The sequence below is a fragment of the Anguilla rostrata genome, chromosome 3, assembly GCF_018555375.3.
Source record: "Anguilla rostrata isolate EN2019 chromosome 3, ASM1855537v3, whole genome shotgun sequence".
NCBI classification, from domain to species: domain Eukaryota; kingdom Metazoa; phylum Chordata; class Actinopteri; order Anguilliformes; family Anguillidae; genus Anguilla; species Anguilla rostrata.
Window position 1 is genome coordinate 32,229,557 of NC_057935.1, and position 25,384 is coordinate 32,254,940.

Below are 25,384 nucleotides of genomic sequence, written 5' to 3' on the forward strand. Positions count from 1 at the left end.
AGGAACTGGGAACTCAGGACTGGACTCAGGAACTGGGAACTCGGGACTGGACTCAGGAACTGGGAACTCGGGACTGGACTCAGGAACTGGAACTCAGGACTGGACTCAGGAACTGGAACTCAGGACTGGACTCAGGAACTGGGAACTCGGGACTGGACTCAGGAACTGGGAACTCGGGACTCAGGACTGGGAACTCGGGACTCAGGACACACCGGACAGGACTGGGGCGAGGCAGGCACGCTGGACTGGACTGGGGCGAGGCAGACACACCAGACAGGACTGGGGCGAGGCAGACACGCTGGACTGGACTGGGGCGAGGCAGACACACCGGACTGGAATGGGGCGAGGCAGACACACCGGACTGGACTGGGGCGAGGCAGACACACCGGACTGGACTGGGGCGAGGCAGACACACTGGACTGGGACAAAACGAGACGAGACAGTACACTGGACAGGAACAAGGCGAGACGAGACAGAACACTGGACTGGACCTTAGACAGGAAGGGACAAGACTCAACAAGACAGGAACGGACTGGACCAAACTGACACATATGTAACAACACCAAGACCTTAAACAAAACAGACACACACACACACACACACACACAAAACACAGGACTGGGCAAAAGACAGACACTGAGCGGACTCAACACCACATGGAACTGGACATGAACACTACACTGGGGTGGACCGAGACTGATAGAAAAACGGACTGACACAGACACAGGAACAACACCGGGAGACCTACACAGACAGACAAAGGGACAAGCAGGCGGGGAGGCACACGGCAACACCGACAGATACACTAAGGGACAGACAGACAGGGAAGGAGAGGGGTGATCTCAATGACTGACACACAGACTGACAAACTGACAAACAGGACACAAAACACGCAGACTGACACGCTGACAGACAGGCAGACAGGCGGGAGAACAGGTTGGCCGACGGGCCGACGGCCTGGGGGGCAGATATACAGGTCAACATGCTGGCCGACAAACACGCGGGTAAACAGGTAGACAGGCAAACGGGCAGACAAATAGACAAGGGGGCAGGAGAACACACAGACACACGGTTGGGAACACTAGGAGGCGCGAGAACACTAGGTGGAGCACGGACACTAGGGGGCGCGACAACACTGGGGGGAGCGACAACACCGGGGGGAGGACGGACACTAGGGGAAGGACGGACACCGGGGGGAGCGACAACACTGGGGGAAGGACAGACACTAGGGGAAGCAACAACACCGGGGGCGCGACTACACTGGGGGGGGCGACAACACCAAAGGGAGAACGGACACTAGGGGGAGCAAGAACACGGGGGGGGGGGGGGGCGAGAACACTGGGGGGAGCGAGAACACTGGGGGGAGCACGGACACTAGGGGGCGAGGGAACACCAGGGGGCGAGGGAACACCAGAGGGCGAGGGCACACCAGGGGGCGCGGGAACACCAGGGGGCGCAGGAACACCAGGCATGGCATAGACACTGGGTAGGAGCAGACGTATGTATATATGTACAGTTGAGGCCAAAAGTTTACATAGACCTAAGCTAAAAATATTCTAACTCAGTTTTTCACAACTTCACACATTTCATGTTACCATACATTTCTTTTGGCATGTCAATTAGGGCATCTACTTTGTTCATATCAGAGGTAATTTTAAAACAATCGATTAGACACAGATTTACTTCAGCTTTAATTCACTATATCAGAATTCCAGTGGTTTAAAAGTTTACATACACCAAGTTGACTGTCTCTTTAAACAGTCTGGAAGATTCCAGAAATTGATGTAATGACTTTTTAGAACCTTCTGATTGGTCAATTGTCATAATTAGGAGTTAACTGGAAGTTAATTAGCCCCGTGACTGTATTTCAGCGGCTACCTTTAGAGCCTATTACGACTCTCAGGCGAGTACGTAACATATTTTGTGAAATAAAATGACCGGGTGGAAAGGTGTTGAGCACGTTAAGTGGAAACAATCAAGACAGACAAGGTTGCAGGTGCTATTAAAGATGTTATATTATAGGAGTGCGAGTGAAGTGCTATTCACATTTTAGTTTTACACAAAACGAAGACACAACTAGGTCACAAGGCCAAGGGACATGGATGTAGCCAAAGAAATGAAATAAACAAAACCAAACAGAGCTAGAACAAAAGATAATAAACCAAACAGAGCTAGAACAAAAGATAATCTGACTAACTAACTAAGCACAACAAAAGACTGCCTATCTAATTACTCTTACAAACACTCTTACAAATACACGATTGGCAACCACCCATTTTCTAATGTGTCTATACAAGGTCCTCCTGCGTGTAGCACCGGTGTATAGAGGCCTCTGTCTTACCTGCCCCAGGGCCTGAACCACACACAGACAACCACACATACACACAAGCAGGGGAACAATTACACACACAGGTCTCTAAATCTCTAAACGCGCATACACAAACACAGCGAAAACAAACAGAGATCAACGAGAGAGAGAGACGCCGAGTGGCAGCAGCCACACAGCTTTTATCTTCCAGAGGAGGGATACGATTGGTGGAGGCGGGACCAGAATAATGACGACTGACAGTCGGGACAGGGAATGGAATGATGAATGGCCCTCCTGCAGCGTTACAGAGGGAACACACACACAACGACGTGGAACGTAACAGAGCCACTGCCTTTTTGCCCTTGATACCATTGGAAAATCCAAGCTACTCAGCCAAGATCTCAGAAAAAAATTGCAGACTTCCACAAGTCCGGTTCCTCCTTAGGAGCAATTTCCAAACAACTGAAGGTAACACGAGCGTCTGTTCAAACAATTGCAAATATAAAAATCTTGGAACCACACAGACAGGGCTGGACAAACTTTGGTCCGATAGGTTCAGCTGAACCCCAATACAACAACAAAAGAATTGGTGACGGAGTTGGAGGCATCAGGTACCAAAGTATCTACATCCACCATGAATTTTGCAGTTGATCACCAGGACAAAGACCTAGATTTCTGGAGGAGTATTCTGTTTGGCCATTATGATCAGCACTATGTATGGAGGAAAAAGTGTGAGGCTTTTCATCCGAAGAACACCATCCGAACTGTGAAGCATGGGGGTGGCAGCATCATGTTGTGGGGATGTTTTGCTGGAAAAGGGACTGGTGCACTTAAAAAAATAGATGGCATAATGAGGAAGGAGGATTATCTAGAAATACTGAAGCAACACCTCAGCTAGAAAGTTAAAACTTGGTCGCAACTGAGTCTTCCAGCAGGACAATGATCCTAAGCATACCTCCAGTTGTAACAAAAAACAAAAAAGACAATAAAGTGAAAGTATTGGAGTGGCCATCTCAAAGCTTTGACCTGAATCCCATAAAAAATTTGTGGACTGAACTGAGAAACCAAGCAAGGAGGCCCACAAACCTGACTGAGTTACACCAGTTCTGTTAGAAGGAATGGGCAAAAATTCTGGCATATTATTGTGAGAAGCTTGTGGAAGGCTACTCCAAGCGTTTGATTCAAGTTAAGCAATTAAAAGGCAGTGGCACCAAATACTAACAAATTGTATGTAAACTTTTCACCTGCCAAAAATCTGTTATAGTACATGTAGGAGCCTAAATGCAGTTTGTTGATAGACAGTAAATGATTTGACTAATTAGCACACAATAATTTAAGTTTGTATGTAAAACAGCAGTAATTTACATGATTGGTTGATTCAGAAGATATTTTTGGTTGAGTATGTAGTGTTTACATGTTGATGTATTTACACAGTTCATATTTAATCGATCTGTACATATAAAGAATCATTATTTTGACAGTTTGTTTTATTAAACATTTTGATTTTTTACTGAGTGGTCCAGTGGATTTATTGTTGTGGATTCAAACAAGGGGAATTGAGAGCGTCAACCTATGGCTTCATTCAATCAACCAATCAATCAATTTTTATTTGTATAGCGCTTTTAACAAAGGAGCTTTGTCACAAAGCAGCTTTACAGAGAACCGGCTCCCAAAGAGTAAGCCTAGAGCAAACGTGGCAAGGAAAAACTCCCTGACTGATAGCAGGAAGAAATTTTGAGCAGAACCGGACTCAGAGGGGGAACCCATCTGCCACGGGCAGGCACCGGTTTGTTATGGAAAATCAACAGTGGCAGGAGGTGGGGGTGCCCAGCTGGTCTAGCTGGTCTAGGGCTGGAGCTCCGGGCCGGCGGGGGTGCTCAGCAAACTTGGGCTAGAGCTCCGGGCAGGTGCCCAGAGCCGAGGAAAACGAGAAAAGAAACATTGTTAGGGGGTTCAAATGGTAGATTAGCAAGCAGAGCAGAAGAGGCAGAGGTGCCTGCGGGCGATAAGGAAAACCCCGGCAGAATAAAGCTATGGCAGCATAGCTAAGGGAAAAGAGCATTGCAGTAATTTAATCTTGAAGTAACAAAAGCATGAACTAGCCTTTCTGCATCATGTAAGGACCGTATTTTCTGAATTTTAGAGATATTTCTCATGATAAAAAGCAACCCTAGAGATGTTTTTAATATGCATATCAAATGCAAAATCTGGATTAAAGGTAACCAAGATCTTTGATTACAGCACTTGAGGTAATGGAGGTTCCATCAATGTTAAGCATATAGTCAGATAGTTTGCATCTCAGGGACTTGGGCCCCACTACCATTATCTCGGTCTTATCGGAGTTTAGCAAGAGAAAATTTTGGGTCATCCATTCCTTTATGTCTATAAGACAGGCTTTGATCTTTGACAGCTGGACAACTTCATCAGGTTTAACTGATAGATACAACTGGGTGTCATCTGCATAGCAATGGAAATTAATGCCATGTTTGTGAATAACTTGTCCCAGGGGGAGCATATAAAGAGAGAGGAGCAAAGGCCCAAGCACAGATCCTTGTGGTACTCCATATCTAACCCTGGATTGATAAGAGGAATCATTATTAAAATGCACAAATTGATATCGGTCTGATAGGTATGATCTGAACCAAGAGAGTGCCTGTCCACGGAGGCCTACAAGATTTTCAAGTCTATCCAGAAGGATGAGGTGAGCAACTGTGTCAAATGCTTCATTGAATGGAAACCGACAGTACATAAAAGCTGAAATAAATCTGTCTCTTCGCTATTATTTTGAAATGACCTCTTATGGAAATAAAGTAGATACTGTAATTGACTTAACACAGGAAATGCATGGTAACATGAAATATTGTGAAAAATTGAGTTTGAATGTCTTTAGCTTAGGTGTATGTAAACTTATGGCCTCAACTGTACATAAACACTATAAAATATCACTTTTCCTCTTTGTGCACATAAACGTGGACTGACTGACTATGTGCAGGGGCTGAAATAACTGTCAAACAGGTGGGGGTGTTCTTCATCCATTTCACTGGTGAAGTGTACTGCAACATTTACATTTCAAAAACTTGCTCTTGTTGTTTGTGTAGGCTAATGGATATGTTAACTTTACAATATTTAAAAAGTTCAAACTCACAATGAAAATAAAATGATCCATTTTAAAACATTCAATTTATTTGTGGTTTATCAGAAATTATTGTCATGGCTGCAAAAGTCAGTTGAAAAATAGGAACAATGGACAGGATCTATCCGTTATGTACAACATTTTCCACATTTGGGAAGAATACAATATATCTCAGTAATTGTATTATTTTCTACAGTCTTTTATGTGCATCTTCATCAAAGGTGCTAATAATTCTGAACCTGACTGTAGACAGAGTGGCATGCAAAAGTGGTAGGCACCGCCGGTCAAACACTCTGTTGAATCTGATAAACTAACACAACTTCTGCAGGGTACAAACTTAAACATGACATATTTCTGCATATTTTAATATTTCTCAGCATATTTCTAAAACCTGACTTTAAAAATTCAAAAAAATAAAACCTTTTCTCTTTTGCCTTTTGTTCTCTATAGAGATTGTGTCAACTTCTCTTCACTTAGAAAATCAACAAAAACATGCAGTTTGACCAGGGGGACCAAAGTTTTTTAAACTACTCACCAGCATACCTCACCAAGTCCCTGCTGTGTTTCAAATTCAGAAAGCATATAAGCCATAAACATATGATATTTTAAATATATTTAAAATACAGCATCAAATGCATTTGCAAAAGGTTTTAATTTAATTTAATGCCAGCAAGTCATTTCACAAGATCAACCAGCTCTTCTTAAGGGATATTTAAGCAAGTCTCATTAAAGAAATATACGTTTTAAGAAGTTGAAATACACTAAATCACAAACAAATATTCAATTAAGAGAGCCATGCTGATTTATGTGGTTGAGGTATACAGTATTTTGGCTCACCCAGATTAACACCAGTAAAGCAATTGAGCAGGATTAAGCAGTGTTAAGCAATTGTATTCCCTCGTCCACTACTGTCTTCAGTCTGGTCGTCTGCAGGTGATTTTGTATACATGACAGCAGAACTGGTTATGCTTTTTCTGTTCAATGTGAATAATTGTTTCCAGGTCAAAGAATAACTTGTGACTGTACGTCTGAAACAAAAATAAAGTACATAGACCATTAGTGTAATCCGCATCCCACACTTGTGCAATGCATATACTGTGCAGTGAACATAACCACAATCGCTTTAAAATACAGATAATGAACAAAAAAAAAAAATATTTTGTAGCTCAGGTGTTTGTACAAGAAATGGTAGACTAGTCCTTACCACATCCCAGGATTCCACTAGAGGGACTTTCTTCTTAAACATCCCAGTCTGGTTGTCATGGAGACAAACATGGGCCTTCCCTTCCTCCTCCGTATTCATCACTTCCACAACTGCAAGTAGGTCAAGCTCATCTTCATATTCCACCATCCTGAACGTCTAAGAAAAATCACGTAATCAGATTTCTGTGGAGTATTCAAGTATTTTGCTTCCAGAGACCCTCTCTAAATAACCACACTTCGGTCAAAGTAGGGGTGGAACATGGCCTCCTCAGACCCTGGGTAACAGCATCCCTAATACTGTCGAACACTATGATTTTTTCTATTTTTGTAATAAATGTCACGTCAAAACTCCAGTGACCATATATTTCATTTTTTTTTAAAGGACAAGGGGCATGCGGGCGTTATAAACATAATACTAGGCTATTTGTTTGTATTATAAGAATCCCCTCAGATGCAACAAACAGCGGAAATATCTGAGTGGTGAAGGAATAAGTGTAGTCTTACCTGATGCGACTGGTATGGGATTAAGTTAACCCCTATGCACACATGCCAAATCTGGCCAATCCTTGCCCTATTTAAAGCTTTATAACTCCAGATGTGAGCATCATAGAGACTTGAAAAATGGCTTAAATGAAGCAAGACATCTGTACCATTTACAATATAAATTAGTTTATATTCATAATTTAGGAAGAAATAAAGTGCCACAAATGCAATTGTCTAGGCAAAAAATCAAAAATGAATTTGCTCTTTTTTAGCTTGCAATGAAATACTGAGAGATTGCATATATACAGCAGGTTAAACTATACATGTCCTGGATCAAAAACTCCTTGACCACAAGTGTGTAAAGTCTTAGGGTGGATATGCAGAACGACTAAAGATCTAAGAAGCAAAAAGTAAGCAGTGTATCCAGTGTCTCCAAATCTGTCCAAAATATCTAAATTATGCATGGCTGTAAATCACAACATAATCATGTATTTCACTGCAAATCAACTGTTTTGACTGAAGAAACAAACTGTTCTGCATCATTTTCAGGTGTGCATTACAAGCTTTCCATCAGTACAGTGGCCTAAAATATCTAGGGGTCCTGAAACATCCAAAATCTCTCCAAAAATGAATTAAATGCATTTTGTCCATTATAAAGAATATACATGTGCCCCTTATGAAGGTTTAAGATGAAACATTGATACCAGATTAAAAAATAATGCAAAAACACAATATTCAACTGTCCACCACATTTTGGCAATATTCTAGCTGCGGTATTAAACACAAACACTACTTAAAAAACCAACAAACACTTACGTTACACAATATGAAATATCTTCATTATAAAATACCACTAACCTATTAAAAGAGACTTAATTTCAAAAATAATGTATATAACTGAAAGTGTTCAGTAGATAGAGAGAGAATCAATGCTGCTGTTCATCAGTTCTAACTTAGCCCAGAAAACAGTTTATCAGCTAGATCTATCATCAAACATATGCCTCAAGAATAATATTTTCCAAAAAATGACGAAAGTCATTGAGAAAATTTTGCCAGTTGCAGTGTCTTAATGCGTAATGCAGCTATAATGAGACAAAACTTTCGGTTTCTCCAAGCTATAAAACGCTATTTTAAAAGTAAAATTAGACATATTGTACATTGTTAGAAAGCTTATTATGTCATCTATTGGATCGGTTAATTGTCGATCAAGCCAGATTGTACTACAAACGACAACAACACCGTAAACAACGTGTGGTATTATGCACAGCTATTTTGGAAGGTACCCAAGCGTCACAATGAGCATATATTTCACAAACAAAGATATACAGTGAGCCCCATAATTCATTGGACAGTGACACATTTTTTGTTATTTTGGTTCTGTACTCTAGCACTTTGAGTTTGAAAGGATACAATGACAATGAGGTTGAAGTGCAGACTTTCAGCTTTAATTTGAGGGTATTTTCATCCATATCGGATGAACCATTTAGAAATGACAGCACCTTTTGTACATGGTCCCCCCATTTTAAGGTACTACAAGTATTTGTTGAATTGGCTTCACAGTGTTTCTTTAGTGTATTCATTTGTGTCCTTAGTGAATGCAGAAGAGAGCTGTTGATGTCTAGTCTTGATTCTAGACTTTGCAATTGCCTTTGGAGGTTGTTGTTGGGGTGTGACAAAAATAAGTGTGGAGAAAATAAGGAAATACCCATGATCCAAAGCATACCACCTCATCCGTGAAACATGGTGGAGGGGGTGTTATGGCTTGGGCCTGTATGGCTGCCAGTGGAACGGGCTCACTTGTCTTCATCGATGATGTGACTGCAGACAGAAGTAGAACAATGAATTCTGAAGTCTACAGAAATATTTTGTCTGCTCAGATAAAACCAAATGCCTCCAAACTCATTGGACGGCACTTCATCATGCAACAAGACAAGGACCCGAAACATACTGCTAGAGCAACGAAGGGGTTTTTGATGGGCAAAAAGTGGAAAATCCTTGACTGGCCGAGTCAATCACCGGATCTGAATCCAATTGAACATGCATTTTACATGCTGAAGAGGAGACTGAAGGCAAAAAGTCCCTGAAACAAGCAGGAACTGAAGATGGCTGCAGTACAGGCCTGGCAGAGCATCACCAGGGAAGATACCCAGCGTCCGGTGATGTCTATGTGTCGCAGACTTCAAGCAGCCATTGCATGCAAAGGATATGCGACCAAATATTAAAAATGATTACTTTATTCTACATTATGTTAAACTGTCCAATATTTTTTGATGCCCAAAAATGGGGGGACTATGTACAAAAGGTTCTATAATTTCTAAACGGTTCATCCGTTATGTATGAAAATACCCTCAAATTAAAGCTGACAGTCTGCACTTCAACCTCACTGTCATTGTATCCTTTCAAACTCAAAGTGCTAGAGTACAGACCCAAAATAACAAAAAATGTGTCACCGTCCAATGAATTATGGTGCTCACTGTATATCCAAGACAATATATGACCGCTCAGTCTCGAAAAAAGACATCTCTACATGTAAAACTAATGGTAAGGTTGTATATTTATTCAATATCTAGTCCCAGATATTGACTGTAGAATGACATGGTATCATTTTAAAAAACTTTTCTCGTTTATTTCGTTATTCAGTGAGCAGCGTTCCATTTAACAGAAGCAAAAGAGCGACAATGGTGGCACTGCGAAACTCCGTATTCGGCATAGTTGTAGTGTATCGTCTACTTATGAAACTAAAACAACGCGTTTCTGTTTTTAACTTGTTCTTTGGTTGCAGCAGGACTGAATGTCTGAGTTCAGTAATCTGGGCACGCCGGTGTGCCGACCACTAGGGGGCTTGCGCGAAGGGGTTAATTATGGGATCATTCCTATCATTATGTAATATTATTTCAGAATAATATTACAAGTAAAATAAAGAGTTAATATTATATAAGATTTTAACAATTTTTCTTACAGTAATCCCCCTTGGCCAGGGGATCCTGTGGCAGAAAACCGCTTGGCGACAGGTATGAAAGTTCCCATTACTAGGTCACTTCAAAACTTGCGGCCATGTTCTCGCCCATTGTGTGAGCATGAGTGAGTTCTTCTGCGATTGGCTAGTTTAAGCAGCTTTGCATGAGTGAAAAAACAGGGTCAATCAGAAGCAAAAAGTAATATTTTGAAACAGGGAACTACTTATATTTTCAGCATGCCCATGTGAACATTATTTTTGTAACAATTTAAATATTTTATTTTTTCTTAGTCAAAATATATTTGAATATCAAATCCACATTTGACAGCCCCATCGGTAATGAATTCTCTGATGGGTGGTTGATGGCATAGCCAATCATATGCTGTGCCACCTTATTGCCAGCCACTCTACACTTGCACAGTCCAGATTTCATGCCAGGCTGTGAGAACCACTCATACACCACGGTGGTACACCCAGCAGCCAGTCTTACAAAAATATTTTCATCAATATTTTAGTTTGGTTCATGCGTATTTTCTTCAGCCACGTGTGGCATTCGGTCTGGCGTGAACCAGATTGGTCTCGGCTGCGCCGGCAACCAAGGGTGTTTCCCAGAACTGCCGCATCTCCCTCCCAGGGGTGTCATGCTGGCGTGTGACACCATGCTTTTGTAATCATGGATTTTGTGCATAAACTTTATATTCATTTCAAGCCCTCGCTAGCTTCACATGTTAATTGGAGACATTTTAATCTACTGATAATATTTTGGATTTTGGATTCCATGATATCTCAATACCTCTTGCCCTGGGTCGTCATCCAGTTGATGATACCTCCTCTTTACGACTCGGCCAGAAGAAGTGACACTGTCCTTGGATGCAGTCTGCTGTGAGGGGAGAGAGGACTTTAATTGTCTGTCAACTCCTGGCTGACAAAAAAAGTGCACATAAAGAGCTAAGCAAATGTGAGAATGTGTACTGACAGTAGACCTGATACAGTATGACTAGGAGATTTAATTGATACAGCCAGCTATAAAGCACAAGAACTGGAACTACAAAATCATAGGACTTAAGGATTTCCAAACAATATGCTACCATCCACTGTACAAAGGTGCTACCTACTAAGCAGGTTATTGAATACAGGATATAATCTGATGAAAAATACTTTAAATATTCTCAGATATACTACATGGTGAAAAGTATGTGGACACCTGACATCCAACATCCCATCCAAAATTATGGGCATTAATATGGAGTTAGCCCAACCTTTGCTGCTGTAACAACCTCCACTCTTCTGGGAAGGCTTTATACTAGATTTTGTAGAATTGGAGCTTCCATTCAGCCAGATTAACAAGAATTTAAACAAGAAAAAGAACAAACTCAGAATGGCTATTCACAGGCATTGTGAATGGGCATTGAAATGTAAAAGTATGCCCAAGCCTTAATTGGTAAAAGCCTTGTATGCTTACATTCAGGCTTTAACAGAATCTTGGGAAGATAAGTAAAAACCTATGATTTAAAAGCATAAAAACCCACAAGGGGCCCCTTGGGTACAGCAGTAGTCCTTGTTAAACTGAGATTGTGAGAATTTCAGTCAATATCGGACATATGGATATGTATCCCCATCTCAGTATTAATAGTGACTCCTCCAATCACGTAGTACATTCCTTCAGTGCAATAGCTATGTATCAGTCAGAGAATTCAGAGTATGTCACAGCGGTTGCTTAAAAAAAAAAAGTGTCTAGTTCAGCTGGACCTTGGATACAACCTGTGGGGAACATTGTCTGTCAGAAACAGGAACCTTTGACCTAGGAATTTTTGTTCATAAATGGTGCTGGATCCTCTTTACACATAGGTTCCAGAAGATACTTCCTCATTATCTGAAGTAAAAATTTGGCTAAATCGTCAGCTAAAATGTCATAATAGTCACAGCCAGACGTACGAGTTGACTTCACTAAATAACATTATCTCTTACAAAAAGCATAGTCATCAGAGCAACTTTGAGTTCATTTAATAAACAAAACTGATTTGTGACAGCACATAATAGTTGTATGCTGCCATCTATGTTAATACAAATTCAGTTTCATTCTGATAACTCCTATGTTATCCATATGTAATAAGCCAACTAGCCATCAAGCTATAATCAGGGGTTAAATTGGGGGTGGCCACCCACCTTTGGTAAATAAATAGATCATTTTGACCGGCAGTTTTACAAATAACTATGACAATCCAGTCCATTTTTCGTAAGCTCCAGTCCATGCGTTCCCTCTAGCCAGTTACTCGCTCAACCAATCAAAAATTTAAAAAAATTTAAAAAAACTCAGGAGGAACAGTCGTTTATATAGACAGGCACAGAAAGAAAAATATTCTTGATTGTCCTGATTGTTTGGAAGCGGACACGGTAGGTAATTTAATAAACATGTAATTTCATCTATGCAACATTTTAAAGAGAGATGAATAAACAGCCCTCACGAACACTGGCTATTATTAACGGCAACTTAGATTGCTTCAGCAAAATCAGCAGGTTGCTGGTCAGCAGCTAAGCTAGGATTGAATATTTCCCACATACATAACGTTTTATTCAGCGGCGACAGGTGAGCTGAGAATTGGTGGAGCGGAAAACTTTCCTTTAAACTAATCCACAAATAATGTTGATTAAAAATGTGCGCAATTTCATACTGCAAATGAAAATAAATGTAGGCTATAAGGCCTAGGCTACTAGCTAAAACTGCCTATTTGGGGAGAGCTGGCTATATGATAGTATTGCTATTGAGTAGCCTATTTTGTGCATTAATTGCATTGATACTCAAGGAAAATCAGGGGAAGATTCCGCCACTGCTTAGTGATTAAAACTGATTTTTCTAAATCGCATTTATCATTTAATTTCCCTAACACAATGCAAAGAAGCTGTGTGTCCCTTTCCAATTGCTTAGTCAGATCGTTTGCATGCTTGTTAATCACTGAAAATGAATTAAAACAGTTTGAGATCAATGATTAGTTTAAAGGAAAGTTTTGCGCATCACCAATTTTCAGCTCACCAGTCGCCGCTGGTTTTACTTTGTTTCAATTCGACAGTTTAAGAAAGATGGATAAAGGAGGAAGAAAGGGAGGACAAAAGAGGAGGATGACCGATTATTTTCGTGGGAAAAAATTGTTTTTCAAAATTAATGACACTCAATAAACTTGAATTATTTTATGTAAAAGCTTGCATACAAGTATACATTCTTTTTAAAACATTGTTTTCCTTAATTAAAATTATGTGCACATAAAAGATACATTAAAGATACAACTATTTTGAGCTGAGACATTCATTGGTTTGTACCTCTTTTCACCCACCTACCACCGGATCTCAGGGTCCACCCACCTCCCAAATCCCAATTTAACCCCTGGCTATAATATACACCAATCAGCCACAACATTAAAACCACCTGCATTTTTCTGCTTTAATATTTTATTTTCTCTGTTTGTAATCAAACAATTCACGTGGTCAAAGTGCAGACTCAGACCTTTTATTAAAGAGTATTCTTATACATTTTGGTTTCACCATGTAGTAATTCCACCACTTTTTATACGTAGTCCCCCATTTCAGTGTTTTAGACAAATTAACATGATGTCAAATAAAAGAGTCATGTTTTGTATTTGGTTGCACATCCTTTGCATGCCATGACTTCCTGATGTCTGTGACCTATCAACATCATCAGAGTCTGGATATCTTATTGTCAGGTTGTCCTACAAGCGATACAAAAACTCTTTGCATTTGAATGGATCTCTATGGGAATTGAGGGGTGGGACTAGATTCAGCTGTAAATTATGCTGATATAGTATGGAACACATTTGGGAGCAACAATAGCTCAGCCGCGAAGTGGTAGGCCACACAAGCTCACAGAACAGGACCGCCGATTGCTGAACCATGTAGCGCATAAAGATCATCTGTCCTCAGTTGCAACACTCACTACAGAGTTCCAAACAACCTCTGGAAAAAAACGTCAGCGCAAGAACTATTTGTCAAGAGCTTCACGTAATGGGTTTCCATGGCTGAGCAGTCGTACACAAGCCTAAAATCAGCATGTACAATGCAAAGTGTCGACTGGAGTGGTGTAAAGCATACTACCATTGGACTCTGGAACAGTGGAAACACATTCTCTGGAGTAATTAATAACACTTCACTATCTGGCACTCTGACGGATGAATCTGGGTTAGGCGGAATGCATACAGTTGTATCACCTGTACTGGCCCAAATAGTGCCAACTGTAAAGTTTGGAGGAGGTGGAATAATGGTCTCAGGCTGTTTTTCTTGGTTTGGGCTAGACCCCTTAGTTCCAGTCAAGGGAAATCTTAATACTACAGCATAAAATTACATTCAAGAGAATTGTGCACTTCCAATATTGTTGCAACAGTTTGGGGAAGGCCCTTTACTGTTTCAGCATGACAATGCCCCCTTGCACAAAGCAAGGTTCATTAAAAAACGGTTTGCTGGGTTTGGTGTGGAAGAACTTGACTGGCCTGTACAGAGCCCTGACCCCTACCCCATCAAACACTTTGGGGATAAATTGGAAATTGAAAATAAATTGGCTGAATGGAAGTGAATCCCCGCGGCCATGTTCCAAAATCTATGAAAAAGCCTTCCCAGAAGAGTGGAGGCTGTTACAGCAGCAAAGGAAGGTCCAACTACATATTAATGCCTATGGTTGTGGAATGAGATGTTCAACAAGTACATATGAGTGTGATGTTCACGTGCCCACATATTTTTGGAAATGCAGTGTATATTAGAATGAACATTTGGCAACTGACATCGCCGCTTTACACATTCACTCTGTGGTAGCAGATGATTTTCGCCATTTCTTGGAAAATATCATTAAGACTGAGAACTTTTGAGCATAGCTAAGCCATATGTTTGCTGATAGACCTAGCTGACATCGTCTTCTGGAGTAAGTCAGAAGAGGAGAACAACAGCACTGATTTTCTGTCTCTATCTACTGAACACAGATAACATTTCATCATTGCTATGTAAGTATTACTGCTCAAAATATTGCAGTTATACACGTTATTTTTGAAACTGAGTGTCTTTAAAAGGTTAGTGGTATTTTATAATGAGGATATTTCACACTGTAATGTAAGCGTTTGTTGGTAGCTCAGTAATGTTTGTGTTTCATGCACCGGCTATGACGTGAAAGCTGGAACATTGCCAAAACGTGGTGGACGGTTGAATATTGTTTTAATGTTGTCCCATCCCCATGCAAGAAAACATTACATACTGTAGAGTACAGAAAAACATACTAGAGTTAATGATTACACATTTAGGTACTGTACCACATTGTGTGACAATGTTTTTACATTATGTTTTAATCTGATATCAATGTCTCATCTTAAACCTTCATAAGGGGTTCATTTATAAGCTTTATAACGGACAAAAAGCATTTTATTCATTTTTGGAGAGATTTTGGATGTTTCTGGACCCCTATATATTTTAGACCACTGTACTGAAGGAAAGCATGTAATTCCCACTTGAAAATGATGCAACATTGAGTCAAAACAGTTGATTTGTAGTGAAATACATGATTATGCTGTGATTTACAGCAATGCATAATTTAGACGTTTTGGATAGATTTGGAGACACTAGGTACACTGCTTACGTTTTGCTTCATAAATCTTTAGTAGCTCTACATATCCACCCTAAGATTTTACGCAATTGTGGTCAAGGAGTTTTTGATCCAGGACATGTATAGTTTAACCTGTTTTATATATGGGATCTCTCAGTATTTCATTGCCTAGACAATTGCATCTGTGGCAGTTACTTTCTTTCTGTGAATATAACCTAATCTAGTATTGTAAATGGTACAAATGTCTTGCTTTATTTAAGCCATTTTTCCAAGTGTCTGTGAAGCTCACATCTGGAGTTATAAAGCTGTAAATAGGGTACCCCCTAAATGGGCAAGGATTGTCCAAATTTGGAATGTGCGCAAAGGGGTTATTTGGTAGTGAATATGCATGGCTGAATTCTATTTCAGTGTCTAACCTTACAAAATGTAAAAGACGGAATTGTACATATGGCTGTTGAACACTCGGACAACAGAAAAAAGAGGAAATACAGTAAAAGGCCACTAACTTTAAAAATATTGCATGGGTACAAATAAACTGGCAAGTAGCTTATCAAGAAGTCTGAGTTTGCTATCCACCCCATGCAAACACATGTACAGGCATTTAGGCTACTGTCTGTTAGAGGCGGTGCATGGGTTGTTTAAAATTGCCAGCATAGGCTACCCTTGCCCATAATCCAAATTCAACCCCTAGCCCCTAGTAGTTCCCCTGGAGTGTCCTCAGTATTATAACTCTGACATCACATCAAGGGCCACTCACAAAGATTGTGCAAAGAATTCTGGGATACCCCCTTCAGTATGAAGCCTACATTGTCGCTGGTTCAGTCATTTCTGTTGTCTATCACAGAAATATTTTAGAAGAATTTTAATGTATATTTAAAAGGCTCTTAATGCTAAAATATTTGGTTTCCCAGGAAAGTATTTATTTAGAGGAATGTATTTTTTAAACACTATTTGGGAAAGTATTTGGTTTTCCATTAAAATAATCTAAATAAATCAAATACAAAGTATTTCATGTGTAAATGTATTTGAAAATACTTCAAATAGGCTATATATTAAACTATATTTTCAAATACAAATACATATTTGTATAACACTTTTGGGTTGAACTACCCCGCAGCCTTATTGTTGCTTTGAAATTATCCAACAAATACACAACGTGCTGTCGGCTATAAACTCAATACGTACGACCTAGCTACCTACAGCACAAACACTGTTTCACATCCACAGTTGAACTGTTTTTCTGTCCTTCAATATTATCGTATTCACCTGATGTCACTAGTCGTTTAAGATCGCGCACACTGCAACAATGGATTAATACTGCCACCTAATTCACACCACCACTCACACCCGCTTCAGCAATGGGCAGTCAGCAATTCAGTGAGTCAGTGAGTCAGTGAGCCAGTCTGTCCCTCAGTAAAAGACTGTTCATGCAAAAAAAACTCCACCTGCCAGGCCTTACCAAATCATTACATTTAATAAACTTACATTGTTGACTCGATGAGCTGTGATAGAAAATTCCGGAACAACCTCTGACTGTGAACAGCACTCCTGTGTTTTTAGTATCTTCAGCACACTGAAAACACAAAAAATAACTGCTTGAAACAAATTAAATGTAAAAATAAGAAAATTCAATGTAACGTCCTCAAAAGGACCTTATTGTGTTTTGTGTGCAATAAATTTTAAAAATTACTAAATAAATGTAATTCTTGTGTATATTTAAGAAAGCCATCAAGGTGGTTTAAACACTTACAGCACCTGGAAGAGCACAACAGTACCACATCAGGAATGATGTTGGGGGTCTCAGAGAGCAGATTTAACTTTACTAGGATTTTTTTCTTTAATTAAATAAATAGTAAATCCTTCCAGAAAGTAAGCAACAAAATATTTACTCTGATAGTAAAGCCTGGGTACATTTACTGCTTTAAGTCAGTCAAGTTCTTTGGAAAGTCACTCAGTGACTCACTCACTTTATTGTGCTTGGACCAACATGAATAATTCTTCCAGAATCATCCGGGTGGAAGTAGATCCAGTCCGATTCCAGTGAGCAGCAGTTCATATCTTGTATTCCGTTTTTAGCCTTAAGAATCAGACATGAAAGGAGATAATTGAATACTACAGTCTAAATGAAAACTGAATTAAAACTTACATAAAATAAACATTTACTGAAATAAATGACAGTGGATTGCCATAAGCACCTGCTGGGGCTTTCTGCCAAAAAAAGCTGACCTTCTTCAATGTACATGCTTATTCCACACTTGAAATTGGTTTTTTTAAAAACTGACTTTGCCTAGACAAAAGATCAAGTGAAACAGTTATGTCTATTACCAGGGAACCATCCTGCAGGGAACAAATGTGATGTGTTCCTTGGTGCCGTTTGTTGTTGGGTGTGAAGATGTAGTGCCAGGGATGGCCCCCGATCTGGATCCCATTATTGAAACATGACATCTCAAACAACACAGGAATATCATCTGTAGGAACCATGGTATCACAATTCATTTTCAAGAAATGACACAAGATAATGATTCTTAATAACTGTATTGGTGTTGGTCGAGACTAGGTTGTCATACCACTGATGGAGATGTTAACCGGAATGCCAAACGGAGGTTCCCCTATGGTCGCCCAAACTCCATTCCATTCGCACCGCTCTCCAAGCACAAGCTTCTTTGTCGTGTACTGAGGAAACATTCAGAAACCCTCAGTAACATGTGATATTATGTCAATTTTTTAAAGCCATAAACAACACAATGCATGCATTAATGTCTAGACAAAAAACTTTTAGATTACTCAAAATAATTGAGGCCAACAGTTTACATACATCTAGACTAAAGACATTCAAACTCATTGTTCTTTGGCTTAAAAGCCTCACCCTTTTTCCTCCATACATAGAGCTGATCATTATGGCCAAAAAGTTAATAAAATCATAAAAAACCCAGAATTAAGTTTTCAGGTTTTCAGGTGACCTAGCCTTTTTGAGGAGTGTTCTCTGGTCAGATGAAACAAAAATTGAACAGTTTGGCCATAATGATCAGTGCTATATATGAAGGAAAAATGGTGAGGCTTTTCGTCCGAGGAACACATCCCAACTGTGAAGCATGGGGAGGTGTTTTGCTGGAAAAGGGATGGGTGCACTTCAGAAAATAGACGGCATCATGAGGAAAGAGGATTATCAAGAAATACTAAAGCAGCATCTCAAGACATCAGCTAGAAAGTTAAAACTTGGACGCAACTGGGACTTGCAGCTGGACAATGTTCCTAAGCATGCCTACAAAGGTGTAACAAAATGGCTTAAAAACAACAGAGTGAAAGTATTGGAGTGGCCATCTCAAAGCCCTGACCTGAATCCCATAGAAAATTTGTGGACTGAACCAAGGAGGCCTACAAACCTGACTGAGTTACACCAGTTATGTCAGGAGGAATGGGCCAAAATTCCGGAAAAGTATTGTGATAAAGCTTGTGGAAGGCTACCCCAAGCGTTTGATTCAAGTTAAGCAATTAAAAGGCAATGCCACCAAATACTAACAAAGTGTATGTACGCTTTTGACCTACTGAAAATATGATATAGTACATAAAAGCTGAAATAAATCTGTCTCTTAGCTATTACTTAGAAATGACCTCTTATGGAAACAAAGTAAATGGTAAATGGACTGCATTTATATAGCGTTTTTATCCAAAGCGCTTTACAATTGATGTCTCTCATTCGCCAGAGCAGTTAGGGGTTAGGTGTCTTGCTCAAGGACACTTCGACATGCCCAGGCCGGGGTTTGAACCGGCAACCCTCCGACTGCCAGACAATTGCTCTTACCTCCTGAGCCATGTCGCCCCAGTAGTAGATACCCTAATTAACTTAACCTCTTAGCGCAAAGCCCCTAGGGGTCGGCACGTCGGCGTGCCTAGATTGCTGAATTCAATCATTCAGTGCTACTGCAACCAAATCATGAGCTAAAAACCGAAACGCTTTGTTTTAGTTTCATAAGTAGATGATACACTACAACTATGCAGAATACGGAGTTTCGCAGCGCCACCATTGTCACTCTGGTTGTTCATTTAACAAGCACCCCCTCCCTGCAGCCTCATCTGCAACTACACCCCCCAGCCATGACACACTGGACAATAGTGTCTATCTTGGCATTCATAAAAATATTCTTTCACCACTCAACAATCGTATTCTGTCATAGCAACAAGATAAACTCGACAATAACCCTAAAATATGCCAATACAACAGTGAAAATGCTGCTCACTGAATAACAAAATAAACAAGACAAAGTTTTCAAAGATTATACCATGTCATTCTGCAGTCAATATCTGGGACTAAATATTGAATAAATATAAAACCTTACCATTGGTTTTACGCATAGAGGTGTCCCTTTATGTTGTCTTGGACAATCCGTTTGTGAAATATACGTGCATTTGTGATGCCTGGGTACCTTCCAAAATAGCTGTGCATAATACCACACGTGTTGTTCACGGCGTTGTCACCCTTTTTAGTACAGTCTGGCTTGATTGACAAATTATTTATTCAGTAGGTGAGAGTATAAGCTTCCTAATGATGTATAACAAGTCTAATTTTGCTTTTGGAATAGCATTTTACAGGTCAGCATAACTGAAAGTTTTATCATCATCGAATTCACCTACACATTCACTCTGTGGTAGCAGTAAAAGACACTGCACCTGACGAAACGTTGTGAACAATTTTTCTTAATTTCTTGGAAAAAACTATTATTATTGAGGACTTCTGAGCATAGCTAAGCCATATGTTTCTGACAGGCCTAGCTGACATGACATGTTTTCTGGAATAAGACAGGTGCGGATAGAACTGTTACATTGATGTACTGTCTCTGTCTTTATCTACTGAACACAGATAAGATTTAATCATTCCTATGTAAGAATTACTGCTCAAAATATTCTGGTTATATACGTTATTTTTGAAATTGAGTGTCTTTAAATATGTTAGTGGTATTTTATAATGAGGATGTTTCACACTGTAATGTAAGCGTCTGTTGGTAGTTTAGTAGTTTTTGTGATGCATGTTATGGTGATGACGTGAGAGTTGGAACATTGCCAAAACATGGTGGATGGATGAAAATTGTTTTCATGTCGTCCTATCCCCATACAAGAAAACATACGAGAGTACAGAGTATAGAAGTACATACAAAAGTTAATTATTACACATTTAGGTACTGTACTGCATTGTGTGACAATATTTTTGCATTATTTTTTAATCTGATATCAATGTTTCATCTTAAACCTTCATAAGGGGCTCATTTATATGCTTTACAATGGACCCCTAGATATTTTAGATATTTGTATTGAAATACGTGAATAGGTTGTGATTTACAACAATGCATAATTTAGACATTTTAGATAGATTTGGAAACGCTGGGGACACTGCTTAGTTTTTGCTTCATAAAACTTTAGTAGTTCTACATATCCACCCTTAGATTTTATTAACATGTGGTCAAGAGGTTTTTGATCCAGGACATGTATAGTTTAACCTGCTGTATATCTGAAATCTCTCAGTATTTCACTGCAAACTAAAAAAGAGCAAATTCATTTTAGACTCATTGCCTAGACAGTTGCATTTGTGGTATTTTATTTGTTCCAAAATTATGAATATAAACTAATCTAAGTTAGCATTGTAAATGGTACGTGGTGTAATGTCTTGCTTCATTTAAGCCAGTTTTCAAGTCTCTGTGGTCTTCACAACTGGAGTTATAAAGCTTTAAAGAGGGTACCCCCTAAATGGGCAAGGATTGGCCAGATTTGGCATGTGTGCTAAGGGTTTAACACAGGAAATATATGGTAACATGAAGTGTGTGGATTTGTGAAAATTTGAGTTTGAATGTCTTTAGCCTAGGTGTATGTAAACTTTAGGCCTCAACTGTAAATTGCTGTAAATCACACCATAATCATGTATTTCACTAAAATCAACTGTTTTGACTGAAGAAAAGCACTGCTGCATCTTTCAATTGGAAATTATAAGCTTTCCATCAGTACAGTGGTCTAAAATAACGCAAAAATATTGTCACACAATGTGGTACTGTACCTAAATGTGTAATCATTAAATCTAGTATGTTTTTCTGTACTCTACAGTATGTAATGTTTTCTTCTATGGGGATGGGACGACCACGTTTTGTTGTTCCAGATTTCATGTCATATCAGGTGCATGAAAACACAAACACTACTGAGCTACCAGGGAAAGCTTATGTTACAGTGTGAAATATCCTAATTATAAAATACCACTAACCTATTTAAAGACACTCTATTAAAATAATTACGTATATAACCAAAATATTTTGAGCAGTAATACTTATATAGTGATGATGAAATTATATCTGTGTTCAGTAGATAGAGACAGAGAATCAATACTGCCGTACTCCTCTTCTGACTTACTCAAGAAAACTATGTCAGCTAGGTCTATCAGCAAATATATGGCTTTGCTATGCTCAAAAGTTCTCAGTAATAATGTCTTACAAAATAAGACGAAACTGATCAATAATGTTTTGCCGGGTGCAGTGTCTTGTAATGGTGGGGGGTGTCGGAGAACCAGAAGCGACTAATACAGGGGAACGAAAAGCTAACGCTACAGGAAGCGTTAGCTACCAAGTCCCGAAGGACAAAGGAAAGGGAACACCAGGAACTGAAACACAAAATAAGATCCTTGGGAGAGCAACTCCCGTACACAAAGGATCAGACACCAAAAGAAAACACGGAGTAAAAACTAACTCCGAAGGACAAACCTGTCCAGCCATAAAACTGACTCGAGAAACCAAAAACAACCCTTTACAAACCATGGCAAAAAGAAAGTAACCAGTGATACAGAGACGAAGCTCTGATACCAAACCCTGAGACTGGTCTCAAAATAAAAAGACAACTGAGTGACAAAATACTCAGCGAAAATAAAAACCTCAGACACAGCTCAGAAAGAAACAAATAAGGGACAATGGCCCAATACCAAACAGCTCACACAAGCTCAAAATAAAAGTATAAATACCCTAAGGCGTCAGAATGCGCTCAATGCGCTAAGAGACTGAAAGCCTTCTAAATGAGGACACAAAATCACACACAATCACAATTCTGCAGAGAGTCCACCGAGTACCTATACCTTACCGGCTTTGCGTAAAAGAGGTTTGACACAGAAGCGCTGATTGCTGGTCAGTCAACGCTTATAAAGGCACTTCCCCAGGTGAAAATAATAGGAAATCAAACACCTGAAACAAATGAAGCATTTCCCAGATGCCGGGTGCCCTCTAGTGGCAGCACAAGGCCACTGCACCCCAGACCCATGACATGTCTTTTACTGGTACCACAGAGTGCATGCATAAGGCAATGATGATGATACATAACCTTTGCAGGTTTATAAAACGCTATTCCAAAAGTTAAATTAGACATGTTATACATTGTTAGAAAGCTTATACTGTCACATATTGGAAAGATTAATTGTCAATCAAGCCTGACTGTATAACAAAGGGCGACAACACTGCAAACAGTGGTATTACGCGCAGCTATCTTGGAAGGTACCCAGGCGTCACAAATGAGTATATAGTTCACAAACGGATTGTCCAAGACAATATATGACAACTCAGTCTCAAAAGGGACATCTCTACGTGTAAAACCAATGGTAAGGATGTATATTTATTCCATATTTATTCCCAGATATTGACAGTAGAATGACATGGTATCATTTTTGTCTTGTTTATTTTGTTATTCAGTGAGCAACGTTTTCACTGCTGCATATTTTAGGGCTATTGTTAGGTTTATCTTGTTGCTATGATGGAATACGATTTTTGAGTGGTGAAAGAATATTTTTATGAATGCCCAGATAGACATTATTGTCCAGTGTGTCATGCGTTGGGGGTGTAGTTGCAGATGAGACTGCAGGGAGGGGGTGCTTGTTAAATGAACGACCAGAGCGACAAAACTGCAAAACTCTGTATTTGGCATAGTTGTTGTTATCGTCTACGAATGAAACTAAAACAAAGCGTTTCGGTTTCGTGGTGGTGAAAGAATATTTTTATGAATGCCCAGATAGACACTATTGTCCAGTGTGTCATGCGTTGGGGGTGTAAATGAAACTGAAACTGTAAATGAACTATGGTGGTGTCACTACAAAAATCTGTATTCGGCATAGTTGTCGTGTATCGTCTACTAATGAAACTAGAACACAGTTTCTCTTTTCAACTCATAGTTTGGTTGCAGGAGCAATGAATGTCTGAGTTGAGCAATGTAGACACGCCAGCGTGCCGACCACAAGGGGGATTGCACAAAGTGGTTAAGGCACGGTTTTTGTTTGTGTATGTACGAGCCCCACAGTAGGGTATTTAAATCCGGACCATGCCAGTGTCAACTGTGGCTGATATTCACACTGGGATCTAATGTTGCTCACGAAAGGGAGGGATTCATTCAGACTAGATTAGGGCTGGGCAATATACTGCCATGATGATTCTCGAAGCACTAACGGTCATTGCCACCGAGTGGTGTAATGCCTTTCCATTAGTCTTTTTCTCTTTAATTATACCTGATGTAGCAGTAAATCAAACTTCAGAGAGCATGTGAAAAGCTTCTAGAAAAAACCTCACCACTGTTATCTAGTCAGTGATCATGATACAGCCAATCAGCAGTAAAACTGTGCAGCTTCCATGTGTGGCTGTTTTATCAACATCCAATAGTTTGCAGTCATTGTTTTTTTCCGGAAGTATTTCATGTGAACTGGAGCATGGTTGTTTACTACTGCCTCAGGGATAATTAAAGAGAAAAAGAAGGGGGAAAAAGGTGACACCATATGGTGGCAAAGACCGTTACTGCATTTGATAATTATCATTGAGAAATATATCGCCTTGCCCTAGACTGGATGACAGTGTCTCAACATGCATCTGTGACAACTGCTGGTTGAACAGGCACCTGCAGTAACTTGAAAAACCTTAAGCTGACTTAACCCACTTAGAGCCCACGCTCTCAGACAGGAGAAAGCTAACAGTGCTCTACCACTGCAAATTCACAATCAGTCAGGGCCCCATTAATTGGGATCCTCCTAGCAGCCATTGTGTCTTCCACAAATGCGCATTACTAACTTCAACTAGAAATACTGCCTTGCGGTTGTATGCCTCCGCCAACCAGTAGCCAGTGCTCTGTTTTTTGCGGTGATGTGCTGGGGTGGTGGTATCAAGGCTTGGAGGTCAGCAGTCTCAACAAGCTGTTAAGGAAGACCAGCTAGGTGATCAGGTTGGAACTGGACAGTGTGGAGGCAGTGGCGGAGAGGAGGACGAGTGTGTATTTGAGTTATGGTCAAAAACATGTTTTGTGAGGTCACAGTGACCTTGAACTTTGACCACCAAAATCTAATCAGTTCATCCTTGAGTCCAAGTGGACGTTTGTGCCAAATTTGAAGAAATTCCTTCAAGGCGTTCCTGAGATATCACGTTCACGAGAATGGGATGGACAGATGGACGGACAACCTGAAAACATAATGCCGCTGGCCACAACTGTGCCGTCGTGGAGGCATAAAAATTATGCAAATCATAAGTCCAACAAAAAACTGGTGAGATATTTCAAGAATCAGTATGTAACCACCTCTTGCAGATTCCTTACCTTTTGTACAATGTTTTCAAAACTGTACAGCTTCACCACCTTAGAACTGTAAGAAACTGCCAAGACCCCTTGTGACAGAATCACATCCACAACAGAGCTCCCAAACACCTACAAATGCACATA

The 25,384-nt window shown here is 39.9% G+C and overlaps 1 protein-coding gene across 7 annotated transcripts in view; it reads right to left on the reverse strand.

The window, feature by feature from the left end:
• Nucleotides 1–5,469: 5,469 nt before the first annotated feature.
• Nucleotides 5,470–25,384, reverse strand: part of dcaf17 (ddb1 and cul4 associated factor 17) — a 28,794-nt gene continuing 8,879 nt past the window's right edge. For 4 of the 7 annotated variants that reach the window (XM_064327179.1, XM_064327177.1, XM_064327181.1 and 1 more), the window contains 8 exons: nucleotides 25,262–25,369; nucleotides 18,244–18,349; nucleotides 18,002–18,144; nucleotides 17,644–17,753; nucleotides 17,162–17,249; nucleotides 10,877–10,963; nucleotides 6,646–6,801; nucleotides 5,470–6,469 (listed from right to left, as the gene is read on the reverse strand). In XM_064327179.1, coding sequence (XP_064183249.1) covers nucleotides 6,356–6,469; nucleotides 6,646–6,801; nucleotides 10,877–10,963; nucleotides 17,162–17,249; nucleotides 17,644–17,753; nucleotides 18,002–18,144; nucleotides 18,244–18,349; nucleotides 25,262–25,369 — 912 coding nt within the window. In that variant the 3' untranslated portion in view covers nucleotides 5,470–6,355. Of the gene's footprint in view, nucleotides 6,470–6,645; nucleotides 6,802–8,815; nucleotides 8,946–10,876; nucleotides 10,964–17,161; nucleotides 17,250–17,643; nucleotides 17,754–18,001; nucleotides 18,145–18,243; nucleotides 18,350–25,261; nucleotides 25,370–25,384 lie in introns of those variants that run through there. The other 3 variants (XM_064327178.1, XM_064327180.1, XM_064327183.1) reach the window with 3 other exon arrangements.